At 43.1% G+C, this 21,331-nt stretch overlaps 1 protein-coding gene across 7 annotated transcripts in view; it reads left to right on the top strand.

Moving 5' to 3' along the window:
- Window positions 1–21,331, top strand: part of DIXDC1 (DIX domain containing 1) — a 76,003-nt gene that overhangs the window by 40,984 nt on the left and 13,688 nt on the right. For 5 of the 7 annotated variants that reach the window (XM_019715296.2, XM_019715295.2, XM_019715299.2 and 2 more), the window contains 13 exons: window positions 1,829–1,954; window positions 4,077–4,308; window positions 4,900–5,007; window positions 10,398–10,510; window positions 11,951–12,099; window positions 14,690–14,779; window positions 16,045–16,098; window positions 17,456–17,506; window positions 18,742–18,846; window positions 19,255–19,308; window positions 19,799–19,891; window positions 20,124–20,195; window positions 20,913–21,002. In XM_019715296.2, the coding sequence (XP_019570855.2) occupies window positions 1,829–1,954; window positions 4,077–4,308; window positions 4,900–5,007; window positions 10,398–10,510; window positions 11,951–12,099; window positions 14,690–14,779; window positions 16,045–16,098; window positions 17,456–17,506; window positions 18,742–18,846; window positions 19,255–19,308; window positions 19,799–19,891; window positions 20,124–20,195; window positions 20,913–21,002 (1,337 nt within the window). Of the gene's footprint in view, window positions 1–1,828; window positions 1,955–4,076; window positions 4,309–4,899; window positions 5,008–7,224; window positions 7,806–10,397; window positions 10,511–11,950; window positions 12,100–14,689; window positions 14,780–16,044; window positions 16,099–17,455; window positions 17,507–18,741; window positions 18,847–19,254; window positions 19,309–19,798; window positions 19,892–20,123; window positions 20,196–20,912; window positions 21,003–21,331 lie in introns of those variants that run through there. The other 2 variants (XM_019715298.2, XM_019715300.2) reach the window with 2 other exon arrangements.

Below are 21,331 nucleotides of genomic sequence, written 5' to 3'. Positions count from 1 at the left end.
TATAATAAAATATCTGTATATTCTATTGTATGCCCACCACCTGCAGTCTAGTCTCCTTCAATCACCACATATTTGACCCCCTTTACCCTCTTCGTTGGCCCCCAACCCCCTTCCCCTCTGGTAACCACCATTCTGTTGTCTATGTCTATGAGTTTATTTGTTTGTTGTGTTTGTTTGTTGCTTTTTGTTTTATATCCCTCATATGAGTGAAATCATTCTGACTTATTTCACTTAGCATAATATGGTCAAGATCCATCCATGTTGTCGCAAATGGCAATATTTCATCTTTTTTATGGCTGAGTAGTATTCCATAACATATATGTGCCACACCTTTATCCAATCATCCATCAAAATGAATGGGACTACATCAAACTAAAAAGCTTCTGCACAGCAAAAGAAACCATCAATAAAACCAAAAGACAACCAAACATTTTCTTTACTTGGTTTCCAGGACCCTGTGGACTTAGTTTTCCTCCTTCCTCACTGGCTCCATGTTTGCTTTGCTGGTTTTTCTCCTTCTTCCTGACCTCTGAATGTTGAAGTTCTCCAGGTTCAGTCCTGAGCCCTTGTATATTCTTCCCTGTATATATGTTATATCTTTAGCCCTAAGCTTTTCCTTGAGTTCTAGACATGCATATCAACTTACTACTCAACATCTCTACTTGGATGTCTAAATGCAACTCTAACTTCACATGTCCTAATCGGAAGTTTTGATTTCCTTCTCCCCACTAATCCCTTTATCCTCCAGGTTTCTTCATCTAAGTAATGCATCAGAGTACCATTCACCCAGCTCTTAAAGCAGAACACTTAAAAGTTGTCCTTAATTATTCTCTTTTCCTCATGTATCATATCCAGTCCTTCACATGTGCTCTCTGCTTTAAAAATTTACCTGATACCTGACTTCTCACCTGGCTGCCTCTTCCACTCTAGCCCAAACCTTCATTATCTGTTGCCTTGACGATTTTCATTTTCTTTCTAATTAATCTCCGTTTCCTCTCCATATAATCTATGTCCACATAGAGTCAACTTTTAAAAACATGAATCATATCATGTAACTCCCTTACCTTAAACTCTCCATTGGATGCCCATTATACTTAGAATACAATTCAAGCTCTTTCCTGTGGTCCACGGAACCCTACATGACCTGGCCTCACTTACTTCTCTACCTTCTCTTAGGATTCGATGCCTCTCGTTCTCCACTCCACCCACACTGGCCTTGTTGCTGTTTCATAAGCTGAGCTTATCTCCTCCTTGCGGTTTGTACCTGTAGTCTCGCAGTCTGAAATGCTTCCTCCTCAAATCTTAACATCTCTTACTTTATTCAAGTCTCTGCCCAAATGTATTATCAGAGAGGCCATTATCACTCTTCTGTGTTTTTCCTCAGAACACTTAACCACTACTTGAAACTATATTAAGGATTTATTCGTTAACTTGGTCAGCTGTCAGTGCTACAGATAGAAACTATATGATGGAAAGGACTTTGTCTGTCTTGTTCACTGCCATTTCTCTGGTGCCAAGAACAGTGCCTGCTCAATAAATATTGAGCACACAGTGGGTGCTCAATAAATATTTGTCAAATGAATAAAAATACACATAGTGATTTCACAGGCCCCTGGGAATGGACTTGAAAATTTGAAGGCCCTCCAAAAGGCTTTCATTTTCCTATTCTGCATCCAAATTACAAATTCTAAGGCTTTACTCACTTGCATGTTTACATACGTAGAATCTTAGTTTTTACATCAAATATTCCCTTTTTCTGTGTCTGGCTACTATGAGACTTTCATAATATTCCTACCTATAACTTCATATGTTTTCTCTCTTCTAACAGCAGGAGAAAAGCTGAGTGGGGTACAACTGAATCCTAGTAACCAACAGGAAATGAAGAACAATGTGGAGAAGGTGCTACAGTTTGTGGCCTCCAAAAAGATTCGTATGCACCAGACTTCAGCTAAAGGTCAGTGCCTCTTCACGTTCTTGGTAGATGAGTACACTCGTCTGTAGTTGGTCATTGTCACCCTCAAAAGTACCATCGGTTGTGTAGCTGCAGGTTCTAATAGACATGAGTAGGATGAAGCCCATGACCTCATATCATTTTTTTCCCATAAAGTTATCCTCTCAGGACGGAGTGATTGTCAAAATCTGACTGCTTTGGAAACCTGGGTAAAGATAGAAGTTCTCTATTCATTTTAATTGAATAAAGGTTTGCTTGAGTGTGTGTAGGACAATTGATAGAGAAGAAATTACAAAATTATGATATTAACTTTAGAATGTCTCATATAAGTTATGAATAATGAGGACAGATTACGGTTTTCAAGTTTCTAGGGTTTCATGACCAAGAGTTATTTCAAGTCATAATAGCCTACATTTTTTCCCATCCAGTTTTCCAAAAGGAACACATTTTTTAGCTTTTTTTTTTTTTTTTTTTTTTACATCATAGAACATTCCAGGCAGGATTAAAAAGGGCTCTGTGACCTCTGCATAGGCCCTCTCCTATAGCCACATGGCCAGAAGAGGACACTTCTCAGTCTGTTTTGAGCTCAGGCTGCAAAGAAGAAAGGGTGCAGGTGTCCTCGGAGAACATAGGCTCCCTAGGCCTCTCGTCATTTCTCGGGACTGGATGGTGATCTGGTTCTGTTTCAGCTTTAGTTCCTGGGCCTGATCGCCTGTGGCTCTGATGAGAATCGGGTCAGAGGGAGCACTCCTTTCATGTTAGATTATTGATGTCCTCTGTGTTGGAGTCATGGGGGGGGGGCAGATACTGACCCCTGAGAGCACCTTGTAGAAGATATTAATCAATCCTTTTCAAAGCCTTGTGTATTTAAAAGGCTTTAAATGAAATGGGAAAAAAATAGAATTTTATCCATTTCCTTACATAAATTTTCACCAGCCTTATCACATTGTTTTCTGCCTGCATTCCTCTTTTCTTTCTAGGGCAAAATTTAGAATGCAATAATATCTCTGATCCGGTCCCCATGAAGAGTGGGCTTGGGGATCTGACCCATTAAAGTCAGCTATTTTGAGGGAACACTGCCACCCAGGACATCATTGTCTTTTACCTGGAAAAGGGCAACAGCTTCCTGATTAGTCCCAGTGCATTGATTTTTGTCCCCTTCCCATCTGCTCTCCACACTGCAGCCAGAATGATCTTTCTAAGAGTATCTACGCTCATGCCAGTCCTCTGCATCTGAGGGCCCTTAGAATAAAATCCAGAGTCCTTCCTGTGGCTTAGCATGCTCTTTCTGACCTGACCTCCTATTCATCCCCCTCATCTTTCGCCCTCTCTTCCTGGACTCTGAGCTCTAGCTATGCTCACCTTCCTTCAGTTTCTCTACGCAGCTGTGCTATAGAAATAAAATGCAAGTCACATGCGTAACATAAAAGTTTCTAATAGCCACATTAATAAAAGAAACAGTGAAACTAATTTGAACATTTTATTTAACCCAATATATTAAAAAATTATCATTTCAACATGTAGTCAATATAAAAAACTTAGATATTTTGCCTTCTAGTTTTTGTACTAAGTCTAATGAAATATTTTTCATTGTATTGAGTGTGTGTATGTATATGCTAAGTAAGCAGTACACTTACAACACATTTCAATTCAGACTATAGCTACCTTGTAAGTGCTCAGTAGCCACAAGTGGCCAGTGGCTCCCATATCGGACAGCGCAGCTCTAATGTGTCATGCTCTCTCGCCTCTAGACCTTCATGCCTGCTGTTCCCTCTTCTTGGAATACTCTTTTCCTTTTCTTCCCTCATCTGATGAAACACTATTCAGGTCTCAGTATAGAACTCACTTCCTCTAGGTATCCTTCCCTGAGCCTTCTAGACAAGGCAAGATGCCTCTATTCTGAGCCCCGCCCCCCCAAAATCCTGTACTTCTGCTACCATAACACATTATTGTAATTTCTTGTAATTGCTTTGAAATCTTCTGTCTTCCTGCTGAGCATGGCTTTGTGAGGACGGAGACCTTGACTGCCGTGCTCACCTGCATCACTAGCAAATTCATATTAAATGAATGAGTCTTCAGCTCTCTGCGTCCCTCTTAGGGCCTCTCGGTCTGTTCTGTCCCTCAGATATTGTGGAAGGAAACTTGAAGTCTATCATGAGGCTGGTCCTTGCCTTGGCGGCTCATTTCAAACCCGGCTCTAGCAGGACAGTGAGCCAAGGACGGGACTCCAGAGCCCCTCTGCAGAGTCACCAACCACACTGTGCCACTGCTGTGGCCCAGGGAGCAGCTGCTGCTCTGGCTGATGTGTGTCATGACATGTCACGGTCAGGACGGGATGTCTTTCGATACAGACAGAGGTAAGGGTAGAACTCTGGGGATGGGAACTTGACTCTCTCTGATATTTCTTCTGTGCAGTAGATGAAAATATCACCTAAACGCCCCACATTGCAGAAAAGAGCGTGGAGTGGAGGTTGGAGAGGGTACTCCAAAAGAGAAAAATGCCCCTTCTTTTAGGGATGTTTATTTTGCAGGTAGCAGAAAGTAAAGGAATTATATATGTAATTGTTTGCTCTGGTGCCCAGAATTTTAACTCTATGCCTTTGGCACGGTGTGTGTTTTTCACTGGGAGATATGTGGGAGCAATGTTCCGATTCGTCTGGGAGTGTTTCTCCCTGGAATGTATCCTGAAGGCCAAGCTGTCCTGGAGAGTCATGGCAGGAAACGCATTTGTGTGTCTGCTGAGAGAGAGCAAGACGCTGAGGTGTTGCAAAGATTGGTGGAATTACTTGTTTTTGTGTCTATCTTCCCTACTAGGTTTCAAGTGTGTTTAAGGCAGGGGCTTTGCCTTATTCATCTTTTTTCCCCGTAGCCCTCACCGAGTGGCCATTTGTCAGTACTTGTTGAGTTGACCTGATACCCTCTCCTTTGCTGGTGCCCTCTGACTTTAGGAACAGCAGCATGGATGAGGAGATTGAGAATCCATACTGGAGCGTGCGAGCTCTGGTGCAGCAGTATGAAGGGCAGCAAAGGTCCCCGTCTGAGTCCAGCTGCTCCAGGTAACTGTGGCCTCAGATTCTTTATCACTACAGTCCTAGCTAAAACCTGAATTCTTGGGGATTCTCAGGGTTCTCTGTCTTGAATAGCAACATAACAGACAATAAGGCACCTAAACCCTTTCTCTTTCCCTCAGTTTATGTTTGGCTTTCAAGGGTTAGCCCTCAGGACTGCCTTGTGGTTTTGTGCCAGCAGGAGGGTAGGGTGGGTTGCCGGTGAATTCCCCACATGTGGAAGCTTTCTTTGTGCAGAGCTCCAGTGCCAGTGCTTAGCTGTGACCACATGGGGGCATGACTGGGACCTGTCAGGGCCCAGCCGAGTGGTTCTGATATTTGCCTATCAGCTGCCAGTGTTTATGAGAACCAGTTCCATTGCACTGTCTTTGTGCCTGAGTGTAACTCTAAGTTGTGGCCTGAGAAGGCTGAATAAAGCTCATAGCAAGAGAAAATGAGCAGAGTTGTCTTAGAGCATCAGAATGTTTCCAACTTTCATTTTTAGGGCTGAAAATTGTGGCAGATTAATACACATTTGAGAGGGCTAATGATGTATGTGACTCTAGCTGAAAGGCTGTCTGTTTCCTCTAGAGCCAAGTGTAGAGACCAAAACAGGACACAGTGCTCTAATAAAAGCCTGATCAATGCCAAGTAGAATGGCAGGAAAAGACTGCTTTCCTGGCTCATGAAAATCATGCTCCTATAAACACATCCCCAGATCATGTTAGCTCATTTACTAATTTCATTGCTGAATCATATTTAATTTATGCTCTTTTTACCTTTTCTCTCCTACTTCAACCCAGCTTAGTCTGTTCTAGTTAAGTCTAGTTGTCCTGTGTCTTATATGTATTTTATGTGTCTTTGTTTTCTTCTATTTCTTTTTGTCATAAAATTCCATCTTAGCTTGATGGACCATTTCCTAATTTATTGAGGTCACCTGGAATTCTTTCCAGCATTTTAATATACTGGTAACCTTACTCAATTATCTTTAATTTTCACATTTAATAGATGTGCTTTTTATGTATAAATTTCACATAACAAAAGTAACCATTAATCATTTTAAAATGTACAATTCAGTGACATTTAATACCTTTGTAACGTTGTGCAACCATCACCTCTATCCAGTTCAAAAATATTTTCATCACCCCAAAAGGAAACTGTGTACCCTTTAAGCAATAGGTGTGCTTTTAATGAGAATCTAAACCATTTCTTCCTTGTTTGCTGCTTAGACTATCACCCGGGTACAATGTTTCGTTGTATAATGAGATCTATTGCTTCCTGCATGGCTATAGGCCTTTTGCTCTTCTGTGTCTGGTAGTGCCTGGCAGTTAGAGAAAGAAAAAAAAGTCTGGATTTCTTCCTGAAAGCACCTGCTTTCTTCCTCTCTGGCAGGACTCAGATTGGGGCAGAGGCAGTGAGGCAGTGTGAAATTGGGGCCCTCTGGAAACAGGGCTGCAGTGGGCTGATGCTGACAGTTTTCTAGTAGGGACTCAGAATAGTTTGCATTCCTTTGCCTTTCACGCCTTCCTGATTTTGTCATTTTCTTCTAAGCTGACCTTTCACTCATCTCGTTGGGTTGCTTAGTTGGCACCCTGCTTTTTCCCTGAGACCCAGCAGGCTAGGGCGCATTCTGCCTACTCCCTCCACCCTGGGGAGCCCATCTCATAGCACAGTGACTATGAAGGCCAGGAGACCCTGGGATGTGACTCAGAACCAGAAGAAAGTTAAGATAGGAAAGACAGCCCCGTGTCTAGTCCTCCCACACACACACACATTCCCCCCCACTCCCGCCCACACACACACACAACTCCTTGAGAAACACCCTGGAGGAGACCTGCTTGCCTGTTGCTTCCAAGACCTCAGGCCAGCCTCTCACTGTATCCAAGCAAGATGATCCTTAGTTGGGAAAAAAAGAATACACGAAATGCCCAAGGGGAAGGTGGGAGGAGAAGGGCGTTCGGCGGGTTTCCGAGGCAGACCCCTCCCGCGAGGAGCCCGCTTAGACCTAACCCGACCTCCGTGTCCACGAAGGGAAGGCTCAAGGTAGAAGAGGCAACGTTTTCAGACCTGAGGTTCTCAGGACGAGGACCACAGCCCCTCCTGGGGATTCTGCCCACCCGCTGCCCCTCCCAGCCTACCAGATGCTCCCACTCGGTCTCCCAGCCCGGCGCCGCCCCTGCGCCCGCCCTCGCCCTGTCTCTGGCCAGAGCTCTAAGCCTGCTCTTGAGAGCCCGTCTCGGTCCGAGCCCGGCGCTGCCAGGCCGCGTGTGACAGCCGAGTAGGGGGTGGGGAGGGGAGGGGCAGGGAGGGAATGGGGAGGTGCTGCAGAGCTGGGATCGCCCGCACGCTGGTCGCCCGGTACTCAACCGCGCAGCGGGAGCCGCGGGAGCGTTTCTCGGGGTCGGGGATGGGTTGAGATGCCTGCGCCCGGGGGTTTGCCCGGAGCCGCGCGGCCGCGGAGACCACCATGCCGCTGCCAGAGACCCGCAGCTTGCGAGGGGAGGCGGCTTCCGCCGAGACACTGCTGCAGTGTCTGAGCTGCCGGGACAGCGCTCCTCAGAACCGGGAGCATCCCGGTCTCTGGGGCCGAGACGCCTGCCTCTCTGTCCTTCCTACTCTGTCCCGAGATCGGGGCCAGCAGCTCTGGTAGTTGGCCTGCCCGTGGAGTCGTTCTTCTTGCCCCAGCTCTGGGAGATATGCCCGAATTTGGGAGTGCTGTGACTCTCAGCCTCCCACTTCACCCAGGGAAGCAGGCTTGCTGAAACCAGAGCCAGGAGAGGGACCATGGGAGGGACGCAAGTCAAATGGTGAGCTGAGACCACTTTGGCTTTGGAGGTGGGAGCATGGGTGGGATCAGGGCCAGGACTGAAGGATGCTTTTGGCCAGCGACAGATGGGCATGGGTGGGGGCGCTATACTGGGGAGAACAGGCTGCTGGCCTGAGATTATCTCCATGAAATACAGTGGGTTAAGGAACCTGGAGCCAGCATAGGGAACAGAGGAGTGGCCCCTTATCGTCTTGTCTCTGTTAAGGGAGGGCATTTCAGGAAAGGAGCAGTACTCTCTTCCTTATCACCCATTACCTGTTTTTTTAAAAATTGATTTGACTGTAATTTGTAAGTATTTTTGCTGGGGGACTGCTTGTCTGATAAATTAAGGTTGGAGAGATGTTAGACCTGTGGGAATTAAGAAGTATATCAGTTGGATCTGATTTGTAATACAGTTGTTCCCTGACTTGAGTGGATTATGATGGCAAGTAGGGGATTACTTGTTTATAAAATAAGGGTTCTAAGCTAATCAGGAAGAGCTTATCATATATCATATAATTAATTAGCCATGAAAATACTTTTCTCTGACTTGAGGCATAGGATTTAATAATGTACCATCCTCATCCATGAGGTTCTTGGGGAGGCAGCAAGATGCCTGCTCTGCCACATGCCTCAGGGTTTTTCTTCCTCAGGTCTTTTCTCTTTTAACTTGACCATCTAGTTTCATGGTCTTACCTCTCTGGCCTCACATACTGGCAGCCTCAATTCAAGAAAGAGAAATGTTGTTTTCTTCTGGCTCCTCTGCCACTCCCCCACTGGGGTGGGATATGCAGACATCCGCCTCCTTCTGCCCTTATATGGGAGACAGCTCACTTAGGAGGGAGAAGGTGGAGCTGAGCATGCGTCTCTGCTTTTAGGAAAGCAGTTTTCCAGGTTCACACCACCCCTCCCAAGCCCCCCTTTGTCTCACACATTACCCACTGTAGCCCAGCCAAATGCATGTCAACCATAGCACCTTGTCAGCTGAGAAAGTGTTGTCTTATTATTTCTCACAGAGGAGCAGCTGTTGCAGGCCTCTTTCTGCACTTGGATCCCAATTTCTGTAAGAAGGTGAATTCTGAGGCCTGAACAGTCATAAATCTGTTCTCCTTATAAATGACATAGTACCCTTAGACTAGTGCTTTTCCAGCAGCTAATTCATGTTGGCCGGGAAGTCAGAGTGCCTGAGTAGTGAAAGATGGATAAGAGCTCTATAAAGCCAATACCACTTCTTGCCACTTTTCACCCGTTTTACCTGTTCTGGTTGTAGAGCTATAGGTAGGGTTGAATGCCTTTCTTTAATTTGAAGAAGCAAACAACTTTAAATTTTTTTCTGTGGTTCTGATAAGGATGAGAACGTATTACTGGTTGAGGACATTCCCACCAAAACACTTAAACTCTGGACAACGAAGAGAATGAGACCCTAGTCCTCAGGTTATTTCAGAGGTTTTGAAATCTCTAGCTACATCAACTTGTCTTGGCTCTTGTTTTTACTGGTTTCTAGAGGACGACATGTTAACTTCTGATCGTGGTTCTGTGAGGATTAGCCTGGGAGACTTCAGGGGCACATTAAGTGGGTCAGTGAATCCTAGACACTGTCACTGTTGTCTAGGTGATGGATTTGGAAAGAATTCCTGAGAGGGGGCTGGGCCTGCAGACCCCACAGCCCCTGAGATTGTTTCAGTGCTGATGTTCTCAAGGTGCAGTGCAAAGCAAAAGGGCTTTTCAGATGGAAGCAACGGCCTCACGTTCCCATGTTGTCTTACAGATTTGCTGTTCTGGGGATTTAAAATTCCACTTCCCTAAAAATCTGAACAATTTCTTCCAAGGCTAATAGTTTTATCAGAACTTAAGAATTGTTGTGAGGTTTCTGATGACAATTTAAAAGTAGTATGGCAGAGATGTAAATAACTCTTTGATGGGAATAAATCAAGTAAACCTCTACCATTTCTAGCAGCTTTTTCCCTTTTGACCTATTACCCTTTGCCTTACCGCATACTAGCTTTGTTGATATATCACTGCCCCTTTGCCCATCCTGGTGATGTCCACATTCTAGCAATTTCTCCTTGCTAAGTCATCCTCCACCTTATCCCCTCCTTTGGGATCAGCCCAGAGCTGATCTGCTATGATTATTCTGCTAGTGTTGCTTGTGTCTGTGATAGGTCAATGTATTAGAAATAGATTTTATCCTTCCATCTCCCAAAGCACTGAAACACATACTACATCAGTCTCTGAACTTGGGCCCAGGGATGGTGGTGGTGGAAGTGGTGGTGATGGTAAGTAAAAATAAAACAAAACAAAACTTGGAGCTCTTTAAAATGTTAGATTACCCACCCTTCTGATAAATCTCTTCTCAATGAATTAAGCTTAAAGGCAGCCTTGTTGTAGAAAAGATTTCCATGGGTTGGGTCATTTATTCATTCAACATACATTTTGTTCATTCAACAAATATTTGTTCTTATTGTGGGCCAGTTACTGTGTTAGGCAGTAGGAATAAGATGAGTAAGAATATGTCTCTGGGATAAATTATGACAGTTGGCTTCTAAACAACTGTTCATAATAATTGTTTCTCTTCCTTTTCCTTTGATCACAGTCTGACTTCACCCAGTCCTATCCATAGTGCAAAGAGCGAATCCATTATCACCCAGTCGGAGGAGAAAGCAGATTTCGTGATTATCCCCTCTGAAGGAATAGAGAACAGAACAGGTACTGTTTCTCAGCCTACTCGGGTTGGCTCAAGGAATAGCCCGCAGCTTGAAGAATTTGGGGATCCTGACTATCCTGTAAGCTCCCTGGCCCATGCCTCTCCACAGTCTGTGCATACAGGGTCAGCTCTAGAGGGCTCTAATGCTTTGGAGCCAATTAATGTAATTATCCTCTTCCACAATGTCACTCCCTATCACCTAGCTGTCATCTTGTAGCAGTATAGATAGGCTGTTCCTCAGCTGGCTGCCTGTGAATTAGGAAATGACTAGAATAGTCAGAAGCCTTACTTAAGTAAATAGTTTTTCTTATTTCTGTGTTATACGAATAATTTCAGTACTTCCCTAACTTAAACTGGGGTCAGGAATATAGAGTAGGAGCTGAGGTGTCTGTGAGAACACGCAGTAGGGAGTACGTAGGTCTACATCAGACTTGGTATGAGGGCTACAGAAAGGACCACTCGGAGTTCCATTCGTTTAGACTTCTCCTTCCTCTGTTTCAGTCACTCTTCTTTTACTTACATAAACAAAGAGGGAAACATGGAAGAAGTAAAACATGTGATTTAGGTAGAGTTTTATTCATCTATAAGGGATACAATGTAACCAAAGCCCTCAGAAGAAAAACAGGAACTAAATTCTTCCTTATTCCACTCCTCCTCTAGCCCTGGCATTAGTATCACAGAATCAGTCATGTTACTGAGTCAGAAATTCCTGGGACTCTGGGGAGGGAGAGGGAGAGCAGTTACTGAGTGCTTTCTCTGAGCCAGCCACCACAGGGCCCTGTACATGTTACCTCATTTAATCTTCACAACAACCTACAGGGATTATATATTCATTCTTACAAATGAAATCAGAGCAGAGAGACTGTTAAGGTAGGAAAATAAAACCAGAGAGAGATTAAACAATTTTTGCAAATATGCTTTTACTGGTTTGTTTCCTGTGTAAATCACATGGTGTTATATGTGAAAGGGGTTATATGTCCTAAGGGATTAGGACAGCATGGTCAAAGGAATATTGAGCTGAGATTTCCCCTCTGAAGCGCCAGAGCAACCAACAGAAACTTTGTTTTCACTGCATCTGACAGCTCCCCTCTTTGTACCTGGCTGAATCAAGCTCTGAGAGTACCAGTTCTGGAGAATTAAGAGTAAAATCTATGTCCCACACCAAGACCCCCAAAGAGGCGGTCTTATTGCTTCCTAAACTTCTAAGGAGGATATATTTCCCCAGCAGAGCCAGGGTTGCTCCCTTAAGCCTGGAGTCCGAGTCAATAGCCTATTCTTTATGTGTCACAACCCCACCTGGTGGCGAGTCCAGTTTGTGCAGTGAGGACAGGTTAAGAAGGCAGGTGACCTGAACTTGTGAACACAGGACTGTCTGTGAACGCTTCCTGCTGGAAATTCGGTTTCCTTCAACATGAACTGTACTCCCTCCTTTCATTTTGCAGAGGAGACAGACTCTCCATTATCCCGAGACTGGCGACCAGGTAGCCCCGGAACCTATCTGGAGACTTCATGGGAAGAACAGCTGTTGGAACAACAAGAACATTTAGAAAAAGAAATGGAGGAAGCCAAGAAAATGATATCAGGATTACAGGTAGCTCTTTCCCTTGTAGTTTGTCTTTGGTGCACCAGTTGATTATTATTCTTAAGTCACTGGTATCTGTTGAAAATAAACTGACTCAGTTTTGTATGAGGTGAGTTGAATGGGGAATTTAGATAGAGGGAGTCTTACGCAAAGAACAGAAAATTCCTCTTAAATGGACGTTATGGGCTCTTGTTTACAACACAGCTGTTAGGAGTTCTGCAAGCCTGGGAGCCATCATTGAGCCCTACCAAAACCTTATTCTGGCTTTCTGCTTATAAGTGGGTTTCTCCCCTACTTGCAGCTACAAACCTGCAATAGCAGCTTTGACCAAAGAATGGCACTGTGAATAGTCAGGGATTTTCTCCTGGGAATTTTTCAGCAGGAAGGGTGTAAGAGCCAGTAATACCACAGGTCTCTATTCCAATCTATTAATAGCTAAGGGACTTAGTTCACTCCTAATGCATTTGCAAGTGGATGCCAAGGCGTGATGATCAGGTAGAAGAGGTTTTTATGGAGCAACAAAGCCCTTCATTTTTCACTATACCTTCAGAGCCAGCTCAGCACATCTCCCCCAGAGACCGACTGACCCACTTGACTTAGTTTCTACCCTGAAGTGACCCCCCAATCTTCTCTTTGTGCATCTGTCCCTATTTGGGGGAGCCCTTGTAGTGTGCTGATGACCCTGAAATTGCCTAGAAATATCCCTTTCTGTTTGTGCTGGGAACTGCACTGCCTCTGAATTGTCAAATATTTATGGACATGTAAACAAAGGCCACATTATGTGTGAGGGCTCTGGCAGCCGGCAGGCAGAGGAGGGCGTGCTCCCAGCAAGCCAGCAACAGGGCGGGGACACAAAGCGTTCCTCAGGAAAGAAGGAGATTGGTGTTGTGGGGAAACAATTTGCATAACATAACAATTTGCCTCAGGAACTGAGAAGAGTTGGAGGAATGTTTACTGCCTAAACATTGCCAAAGATAGCTGTTGATTTCTCCCCATTTGCTGTGTATTTTTAAAATGTCTGCCTTTTAGATCCCTTTTCTGCTACTCCATTAAGGAATGGTTTAATTAATGGAATGGGGGTTTTTGTATGGGAAATTTTGGGATTACACCCAACCAGGTTTTTCCCAGGATAATTTCATTATATGAACATAGATACCCATCCGTTTGGCTCTCAATCTGGTTTGCATTTTTCAGTCTTGGAGAAATCCGATGGCAGATTATATAGAAAAAGACGAGAATCGATAGGCAGAAAGTCACCATCCTAATATTCTCTGCAAACAGAGGAATTTTAATTCTCAGCCACATGATCACAATGACAATTCCGTTCCAGTATAGAATACAATGGGGCTCACAGCATCCATTGGGCTTCTTAACTCTTTCAGTGTAGAACAAGTTGCATGCTGAGCCACATCCAGGATTTCTGACACTTATTAGTGTGCCTAAGTTAGAGCCAGTTGAACACTTTGCCATTAGCATCGGTATTTCTGTAATGTTACTCTCCCTTAGCTCCCTGCAGCCTTGTAGCTTCTTACACTTCTCTATACCTTTTGCCACAACTCCATGGGATAACCAAATTAATTTGATTTACGAAACTTTTATTGTTAATTAGTGCTTGGTAGACCAACCAGTGGTTGAATGTTTAAATGGTTTTATATACTAACGTTTGTGGTGTAATTTGTGTTATATTTATTGAAACAGGAATTTAATCTCTGTAACTCTACTCTTTTGATTAGATTGAGAAAAACTCGTGATATAAAATGGGGGCACATTTTAAAATCTTTTATTGAACTGATAGGTCTTGTGATACCTACCTGCAGCCCTGTAGATCCAACTTTTGTGAGTCCTAAATACACAATTTTGGGGGCCATCTTTAAGACTAAGATTACATTGTGCATACAATATTAGACATAGGACCTTGGGAGGACAGTGAACATGAGGGGGCCCTGGGGCTTGAGCTTCCTTAGCTTCAGGGTAAATTTGTACCCCCGCCCCCAATATTCTAATGAAAACAAAGCCTGGTGTGAGGAGTGGAAATGAATGAGCACGTCTCTCTGCAAATATGTTTTCCTTCTTGTTCTATTCAGGTTGCCTTAGAGAGTAAAAATGCAGAATTATTAAAACAAACCCAAGGCAGTGCTCTAAATGTATTCTATTAGGTTGCTGCAAAAGTAAATTGCAGTTTAAAAGGTTAAAAATAATTGCAAAAACCCCAATTACTTTTGCACCAACCTAATTACTAATTCATTATAATAAACTTTTCAATGCCAGGATAATTCTACACTGCTTTTAGTTCACTTTTCAGCTGGCAAAATTCAGTTTGAGCAGCTCAGGTTTGAAATGTGACTTCTGAGAGGAAAATTTATTTTCGATTGTTTTCTGGGGCCAAGGAGCCTTGGAGCAGAGGACTTAGGGGTGTCCAGAAAGAACTCCAGGTAGACTGAAGATGAGCAATTGGAGGTATCTGAGGATCGAAAATTACCAAGAGATTTCTAGAGGAAGCCTGGTTGTGATTTCAACATGGGATGAGCCTACCAAGCCCAACCCTAGACTCAGTTGTCTGATGGGAGTTCCATTTCTTTCTGCCTTTGTGCTTATTCAGGCCTTACTGCTCAATGGATCCTTACCGGAAGATGAACAGGAGAGGCCCTTGGCCCTCTGTGAGCCAGGAGTCAATCCCGAGGAACAGTTGGTGAGCGCCTTCCTTTGTGACCGGACACTGCATAATCGGGTTTATTTACTGGATTTGTTTTTAGCATTTGACTCAGTTGTCCACACCTTCTTGAAATGCTCTCTTTTCCTGACTCCATTTCTCCTGGTTTTCCTCATATATTTTTGGTGACTATTCCTTTTTTTTTCCATACATTCATTCAATCAATAAATATTTATTGAGTGCTGACTCTGAACCAGGCACAGTTTCAAGGTGATGGAAATATGCTAATAACAAAACAGACCTAAGATCCTATCTTCATGGAGTTGACGTCCAGGTCCCCTCTGAAGCTTCTCTTTTTCTGCCTATGCCTTAAATGTTGGGACTCTTCAGGCTTCCGCTCGGGGCCCTCTTCTATCTTATACATTCAACTGGGTAATATCTGCCTCGATGACTTCACTCACTTTCCACCTGATTCAGATGCTGCCTCTCAGATATTTATTTCTAGCTCAGCCCTCTCTGTGCAGTTCTAGATTTGTATATGCAACATTCAACTGCCTGTAGAATATCTCCATCAACATCTCCATTTCAATGAGTCGTATGTTAAACAGCTTTTCTCTCCCTGCTCTCCCCACTACCAAAACTACTTTTCATTTTGGATTTTCTGTCTTATCACTATCCACCTACCCAAATACCCAAAACAGAAATCTGAATTATCATCCTTGAATCTTTTCCGACCCTTCCCTCTGCATACAATTAGTTACCAAGTTTTGTCAATTGACTTTTTAAATATCTTCATACCGTTTTCTCCATACTCACAGCCACTACCTTAATTCAGGCCTCCATTTAGTATGCTAGTGGCCTTCTAACTTGCTTTCCTGATTCCTCTCCTGTCCTCTAATTCATTTTCTATAAAACAGCAAGAACAATCCACCTTCAAGGCAAACTTCATTTTTTCATCCCTTTGCCTAAAACTTCTCATTGATTCCCCATTGCCCTCACTGGCCTTTCATGACCCGGCCCCTATTTTTCTCTCCAGCTTCATCCCTTGCCATTTCACTTTTCGTTTGCCCAACCCCCTGCACCCAACATACACACAATCATTCTAAACTATCCATATTAATTTACCTGTACCACCCTGGGCATATGCTTCCATTAGAGGGCAAGAACTGTTTGTTTCTTGTTCTTCTTTGTATCCACAGTAGGGGGCTAGTGTCTAGTAAGTGCTCAATAAATATTTGTTGAAGGAATGACCTCTGAGTTTTATAGCATAGGTACATAACCATCTCTTTGTGCCTTATATTCAGATTATAATCCAAAGTCGGCTGGATCAGAGTATGGAGGAGAATCAGGACCTAAAGGTATGTCAGGACATGTACATTTTACCCTTTGAAAAAATAATGGGAATGTGACACATCAACTTTGGGACAGCAAGGGGGAGAGGAAAAGGGATGCAGACTCAGGACTTTAGTTGTATATGTATTATGTCTTTAATTGAAAGAGAGAGATACGTCCTAAATATGACAAAAAGGTAGTATGTTTTTAACCTCGGTGGTGAGTAGTAGGTGTCTAAGTCATTATTGGTCATACCTTTCTGTATGTTTAAAATGTTTCATTGTTTTCTTTTTTAATTAGGATTAAAAATGGATCTAATATCAGTATGGTTCATTTTTTGTACTTGACATATAACATTATATTAGTTGTAGGTGTAAAACATTGATTCAGTATATGTATATATTGTGAAATGGTCCCCACAATAAGTCTACTTAACACCCATCACTGCACATAGTTATAATGTTTTTCTTCTGATGAGAGCTTTTAAGATCTACTCTCCTAGCAACTTTCATATATACAGTACAGCATTATTAACTATAGTCTAATATGATCATTTTTAATGACTACTTCCCAGAATTCTTTTAGGTCAGTGGGTTTTAACTTCTGTGTAGTCATAAGTATATTGCTAAAACTATTAACCGTCTCCCCAGAAATATGCATGAGTTCATGCACACACACTCACTGACTTGAAGTTTTATTAGCCAACCTGTAGCTGCCAAGTTAAATCCCCATTTAATATATGTTAATTCCAAACTCTTGATATGATGCAATAGGAAAAGAAGAGAATGGGTTCCAAGTTATGGGTGTTCTCTTCTAAAATCTCTTTCCTGGTGACAATCATGTACATATATTTAATCCATTGTAAGGGAGGGTTAATTAGTATTTCATTATTGGCTAAATGTGTTTTTCTTTGGTTCATAAAGAACAATAGCCTCTCAGAGCATCAGAAGCACTGTAACCCTTTGTCGAACATTTAAATCTAAGATAACTTAATGACATCGAGGGTAGGCATATTAAGATATGATTATGTATTTCAGTGATAGGGATTTAGATAATTATGATTAAGTTTTTCTGTCAGTGAACATTGCTAAATACAGGAAGGAGAGCCTATGGGAATGTATAGTATCTTCTTTCTTGGCAAGACTCTTCTGTACGTGGGCAGTTGAGTCTGGGTGCCACAGGGCAAAACAGAACGAGTCGTGTTTTTGTTTCTATGGGTCAGCCTTTACTGTTTACCAGACAAGACCTGTTTTCTGCCTCAGTAGATTGTTAATTTTTCATGGAATATTTTATCTGAGTTCTGTGTTTTTACTGACAGAGTGAGGTAATGATTCTGAAGCAGCCCAGATGCTAGTACCTGATCTAACTATATTTGGTTTGCAGAAGGAGCTGCTGAAATGTAAACAGGAAGCCAGAAACTTACAAGGGATAAAGGTAAAAAGGAAGACATTTAACTGTTTAAGTAAACTGTCTACAAGGTAAAGTAGTCTACTGGTGAGAGGGAGGCTAGTGGGTCCTATAGTCTGTTCTTGCGGGCTCTTCACCGGCTTTGTGCTGTGGGTAAAGGGGGGCTTTGTGGATGGGAAGGGAGACATGGTGAGGAATGTACTTTTGTTGTGCTGAGGCTCATATCTGGTAGTTATGACTCCTGGTGCTTCCAGACAAGGCATGGAAGCCAGTGGCAGAAGGGCAGAAGCAGGGCTCTGGAAGGCAGAGTGGGGGTGATTTCAGGGATTTTATAAGAACAGGGTGTCAGGCAGAGATAGGGCCCAGCCCCCTAGGAAATGGGGAGTTGGCAGAGAGGTAGATTGAGCATTTATATGCCCAAAAGATAGGTAAGAAAGCTAGGGTGGGAGGAAGGAAAGTGCATTGTCATGAAAGTAAATGGTAGACTTGTAATTTGAATCTAAGTTTGTCTGATCCCAAAGGTCTCTCTCTACTATATTATACCGTCAGGAGTAAGGTAGAGGGTAGTGGTGAGAAATAGGTCGGGGAAAAATCAGATTTCAGTCAACTTGGTAGAACAGTAGATAGGATTTCCCTTTCGATGCTTTTTTTTTTTTTTCATACAGATTGTTTGATCAGATTGTGTTTTGATATAGTCATTATACAGAAAAACTTACTGGTGATTTCCATTTACAAAACTCCAATCTATCAATTCTTCCCAAGAAGCAAACATTGTTTAGTTTTAGAGGCATTTTATTTAGACAACTAGAAACAATTAGATGTTCAGAAGCAGCATACAATGAAAGAGAAATCAAACCAGTTCCTTTATCATGTATTCCCTCTTCTTTACAACCAAAGCAAAAACAGGCTTTCTGCTTTAAGGGAAAAGTCAGAAAAATATGTCAGTATGTTTTGTTCTCCATAATAACATAAACAGCTACAAGAAATCTAATTGTAATAAGAGAAATTGGATGTTGGCTGGCACATGTTCATTAAAAAGACAACACGCTATTGTACTACATGAGCATACCTCCTCTTAGATGTTAGTGTCCTTGAAGGGGACAAGAAAACCCTGCTTACCTCCTGGCAAGACCCTGTGTTCCTTTTGTCTCCCAGTTTGCCAGAATTAATGCTGAATACGCATTGAGGGGTTTAATAACTTTTAGTAATAACTGGCTGATTGATTAATTGGACCCTCAATAATTAGTATGCTTTTTACCCAGGATGCCTTGCAGCAGAGGTTGACTCAGCAGGACACATCTGTTCTTCAGCTCAAACAAGAACTATTGAGGGCAAATATGGACAAAGATGAGCTGCACAACCAGAATGTGAGTTAAATGAATGAACTCTGACCTCATTGTGTCCCAGTAGCAAAATAGGATACTACCCTGTTAAATCTGCCATCCTAATCTCTTATCTTAATTCCAGGATATCGGCTCTCAGTGTCTGCAATTATTTTATTCAGACTGTTTCACCTAGGAACAGAGTCAGACTCATCTCTATTCCTAGGTGAAAGCCCACACCACACTGGCCTCGACCTTTCAGCTTTGAGGACACTGCTGAATATTGCACTAAAGACATGGAGAGCAGCTGTGTGTTTTTACCATAGCCGTTCCCTCTCTGGGCTGTATACTGTACCTGCTAACATGAATTCTGGTTACTAAATAGCTAATTTTCTACTAGGGTCAGCAGACAATACCTCCATGCTAGTTAATTCTTTCTTATCCTTCTTGCAGGTGGACCTGCAGAGGAAGCTAGATGAGAGGAACCGACTCTTAGGGGAATATAAAGTAAGAATGAGCATCAGTGTGGAAATGATTTCCGTCTAACCTTTTATGAACAGCCCATTGCTGCTGTTTCAAAGAGCACTTAAATACTCTTCTCAATTGCTTTCAGCAAGGAAATCCTTCTCTGTGTTCCCCTGATTCACTAACCCTGAAGGTAGAGAACATGGCTAGGAGAAGGAACACAGAACTAAGAGCCTGGAAGCTTCAGTTCAGTCTTAACCTTTATCTCTAACTAGCATGGATTGCATGTAGTGGTCCTCCTGCAAACAGTAATTCCCTTTCTCCTTACCCTCCCAAGAATCCTTTGCCCTCCCAAGAATCTTTTGCACTGGGCAAGACTACCATGGTGTGTGATGTCTTCTGGGTGTCGCTTGAGGAAAGGACCGTTTCCCCGAGGCTCTACTTTCCCTCAGGTGGAAACTGCGTCACAAAGGGTGAACTGTTCAATGTCCTTGGATTTGCCATACATCTGAAAGCTCTCTCTCTGTTGCAGAAAGAGCTGGGGCAGAAGGATCGCCTCCTTCAGCAGCACCAGGCCAAGATGGAAGAAGCACTCCGGAAACTCTCTGAGGCCAGTTACCAGCAGGTGGGAACATTTTAACCACTGACTGTCCTGCCCCTCTAACCTGAAGAAATCTTTTTCTCCTTTCTTTATCTTTTTTTTTCTTTTTTCTTTTTTTTTTAAGGAGGGTGCCCCTCACAGTGGCCCATGTGGGGATCGAACCGGCAACTTTGGTGTTATTAGCACCATGCTCTAACCAACTGAGCTAACTGGCTACCCCAAGAAATCCTTGTCTGATTTAGTCTCTGATTTGCAGGTGGATCTGGAGCAGGAGCTAGAACACAAAGATGTCCTTTTGACTCACTGTGTGAAAAGAGAGGCAGATGAGGTAACAGCTCGGGGTCTCCCTCCCACATTTACAAGGGCAAAGAGGGAGATTCTGTTTCTGACTCAGGGCTGAACCAAGGCCACAGGTTGGTTTGTTAGGAGGCTATTTGGTGGGGGGGTTATGAATGCAGATTCCAGGATAAGAAAATGGTTCAGATTCCAGCTTTACCACTTTTGACAATTGTGTGACCTTAATTTACTGAGCTTCGGAGCATTAGAAATGAGGCTCATCTGGAAAGTGGAATTAATAGTGACCCTCTCTGTCATTATGAAGAACACCTAAGATAATCCAGGTAAATAATTAAACACAGTCCTGGTAGATCTACCCGGCACAGAATGAAGCTCAAGAAATGTTAGTCATTTTTCTTATTTTTTAATTACTGAAGCAAAGACAGGAAGTGCTGGAGCAACATTCTCAGGCCCTCCGGTGGCCAGGCAGAAGCTGGGTGGGGATGGGGCCTCCAGGCTGAGGTTTCCATTTTCTTCATTCTACATTCCACAATGCCTACCAAGTGTCAAGTACTGGGGATACAGTAGTGAACAAAAGGGATAAAATCTCTGCGCTCACGAGGCTTACATTCTAATATAGAGAGATGCGAAACAAATACATAATTTTATACTATGTCAGGACGTGGTAAATGTAAAGAAGGAAAATAAGACAGGACATCTGGGTTTGGAATTCTCTCATAACAAGCATCATTTCTTCTTGCTGCCACAGGTGACCAACTACAACAGTCACGACTCTCAAAGCAATGGTTTTCTCCCTCCAGTGGCAGGAAAAGGAGCTGTTTCAGTCACCCACAGAGGGGTAGGTTCTCAGGACTCAGTACCACCTGCCACCTCCAGCTAAAAGCAGAAGAGTACCTTAGCCATCGCCAGTGGACTAGACGTTTTCTATCCCAGTGCCCGAATACTTGCACCTAGTGGGTGTGGAAAGATGTAAGGCACTTCTTATCCAAAATTAAGAATTAGTAGGCAAACAGTAGGCCCGCTTCTGTGGAGGAAAGTTTCCTACACTTCCCATCTCCTCTCTCAAAAATAAAAGATCTGTCTTGGAAACCTCTCCCCTGTGTCTTCCTAAGCCCAGGGGTTGGGATATGGTTCATAACATGGCGTGGCACCATGCCAACAGCACCT

Source organism: Rhinolophus sinicus, linkage group LG06 (genome assembly GCF_036562045.2).
Source record: "Rhinolophus sinicus isolate RSC01 linkage group LG06, ASM3656204v1, whole genome shotgun sequence".
Lineage (NCBI taxonomy): Eukaryota > Metazoa > Chordata > Mammalia > Chiroptera > Rhinolophidae > Rhinolophus > Rhinolophus sinicus.
The sequence above is the reverse complement of the archived record's forward strand: the minus strand, read 5'-3'. Positions and strand labels throughout refer to the sequence as shown.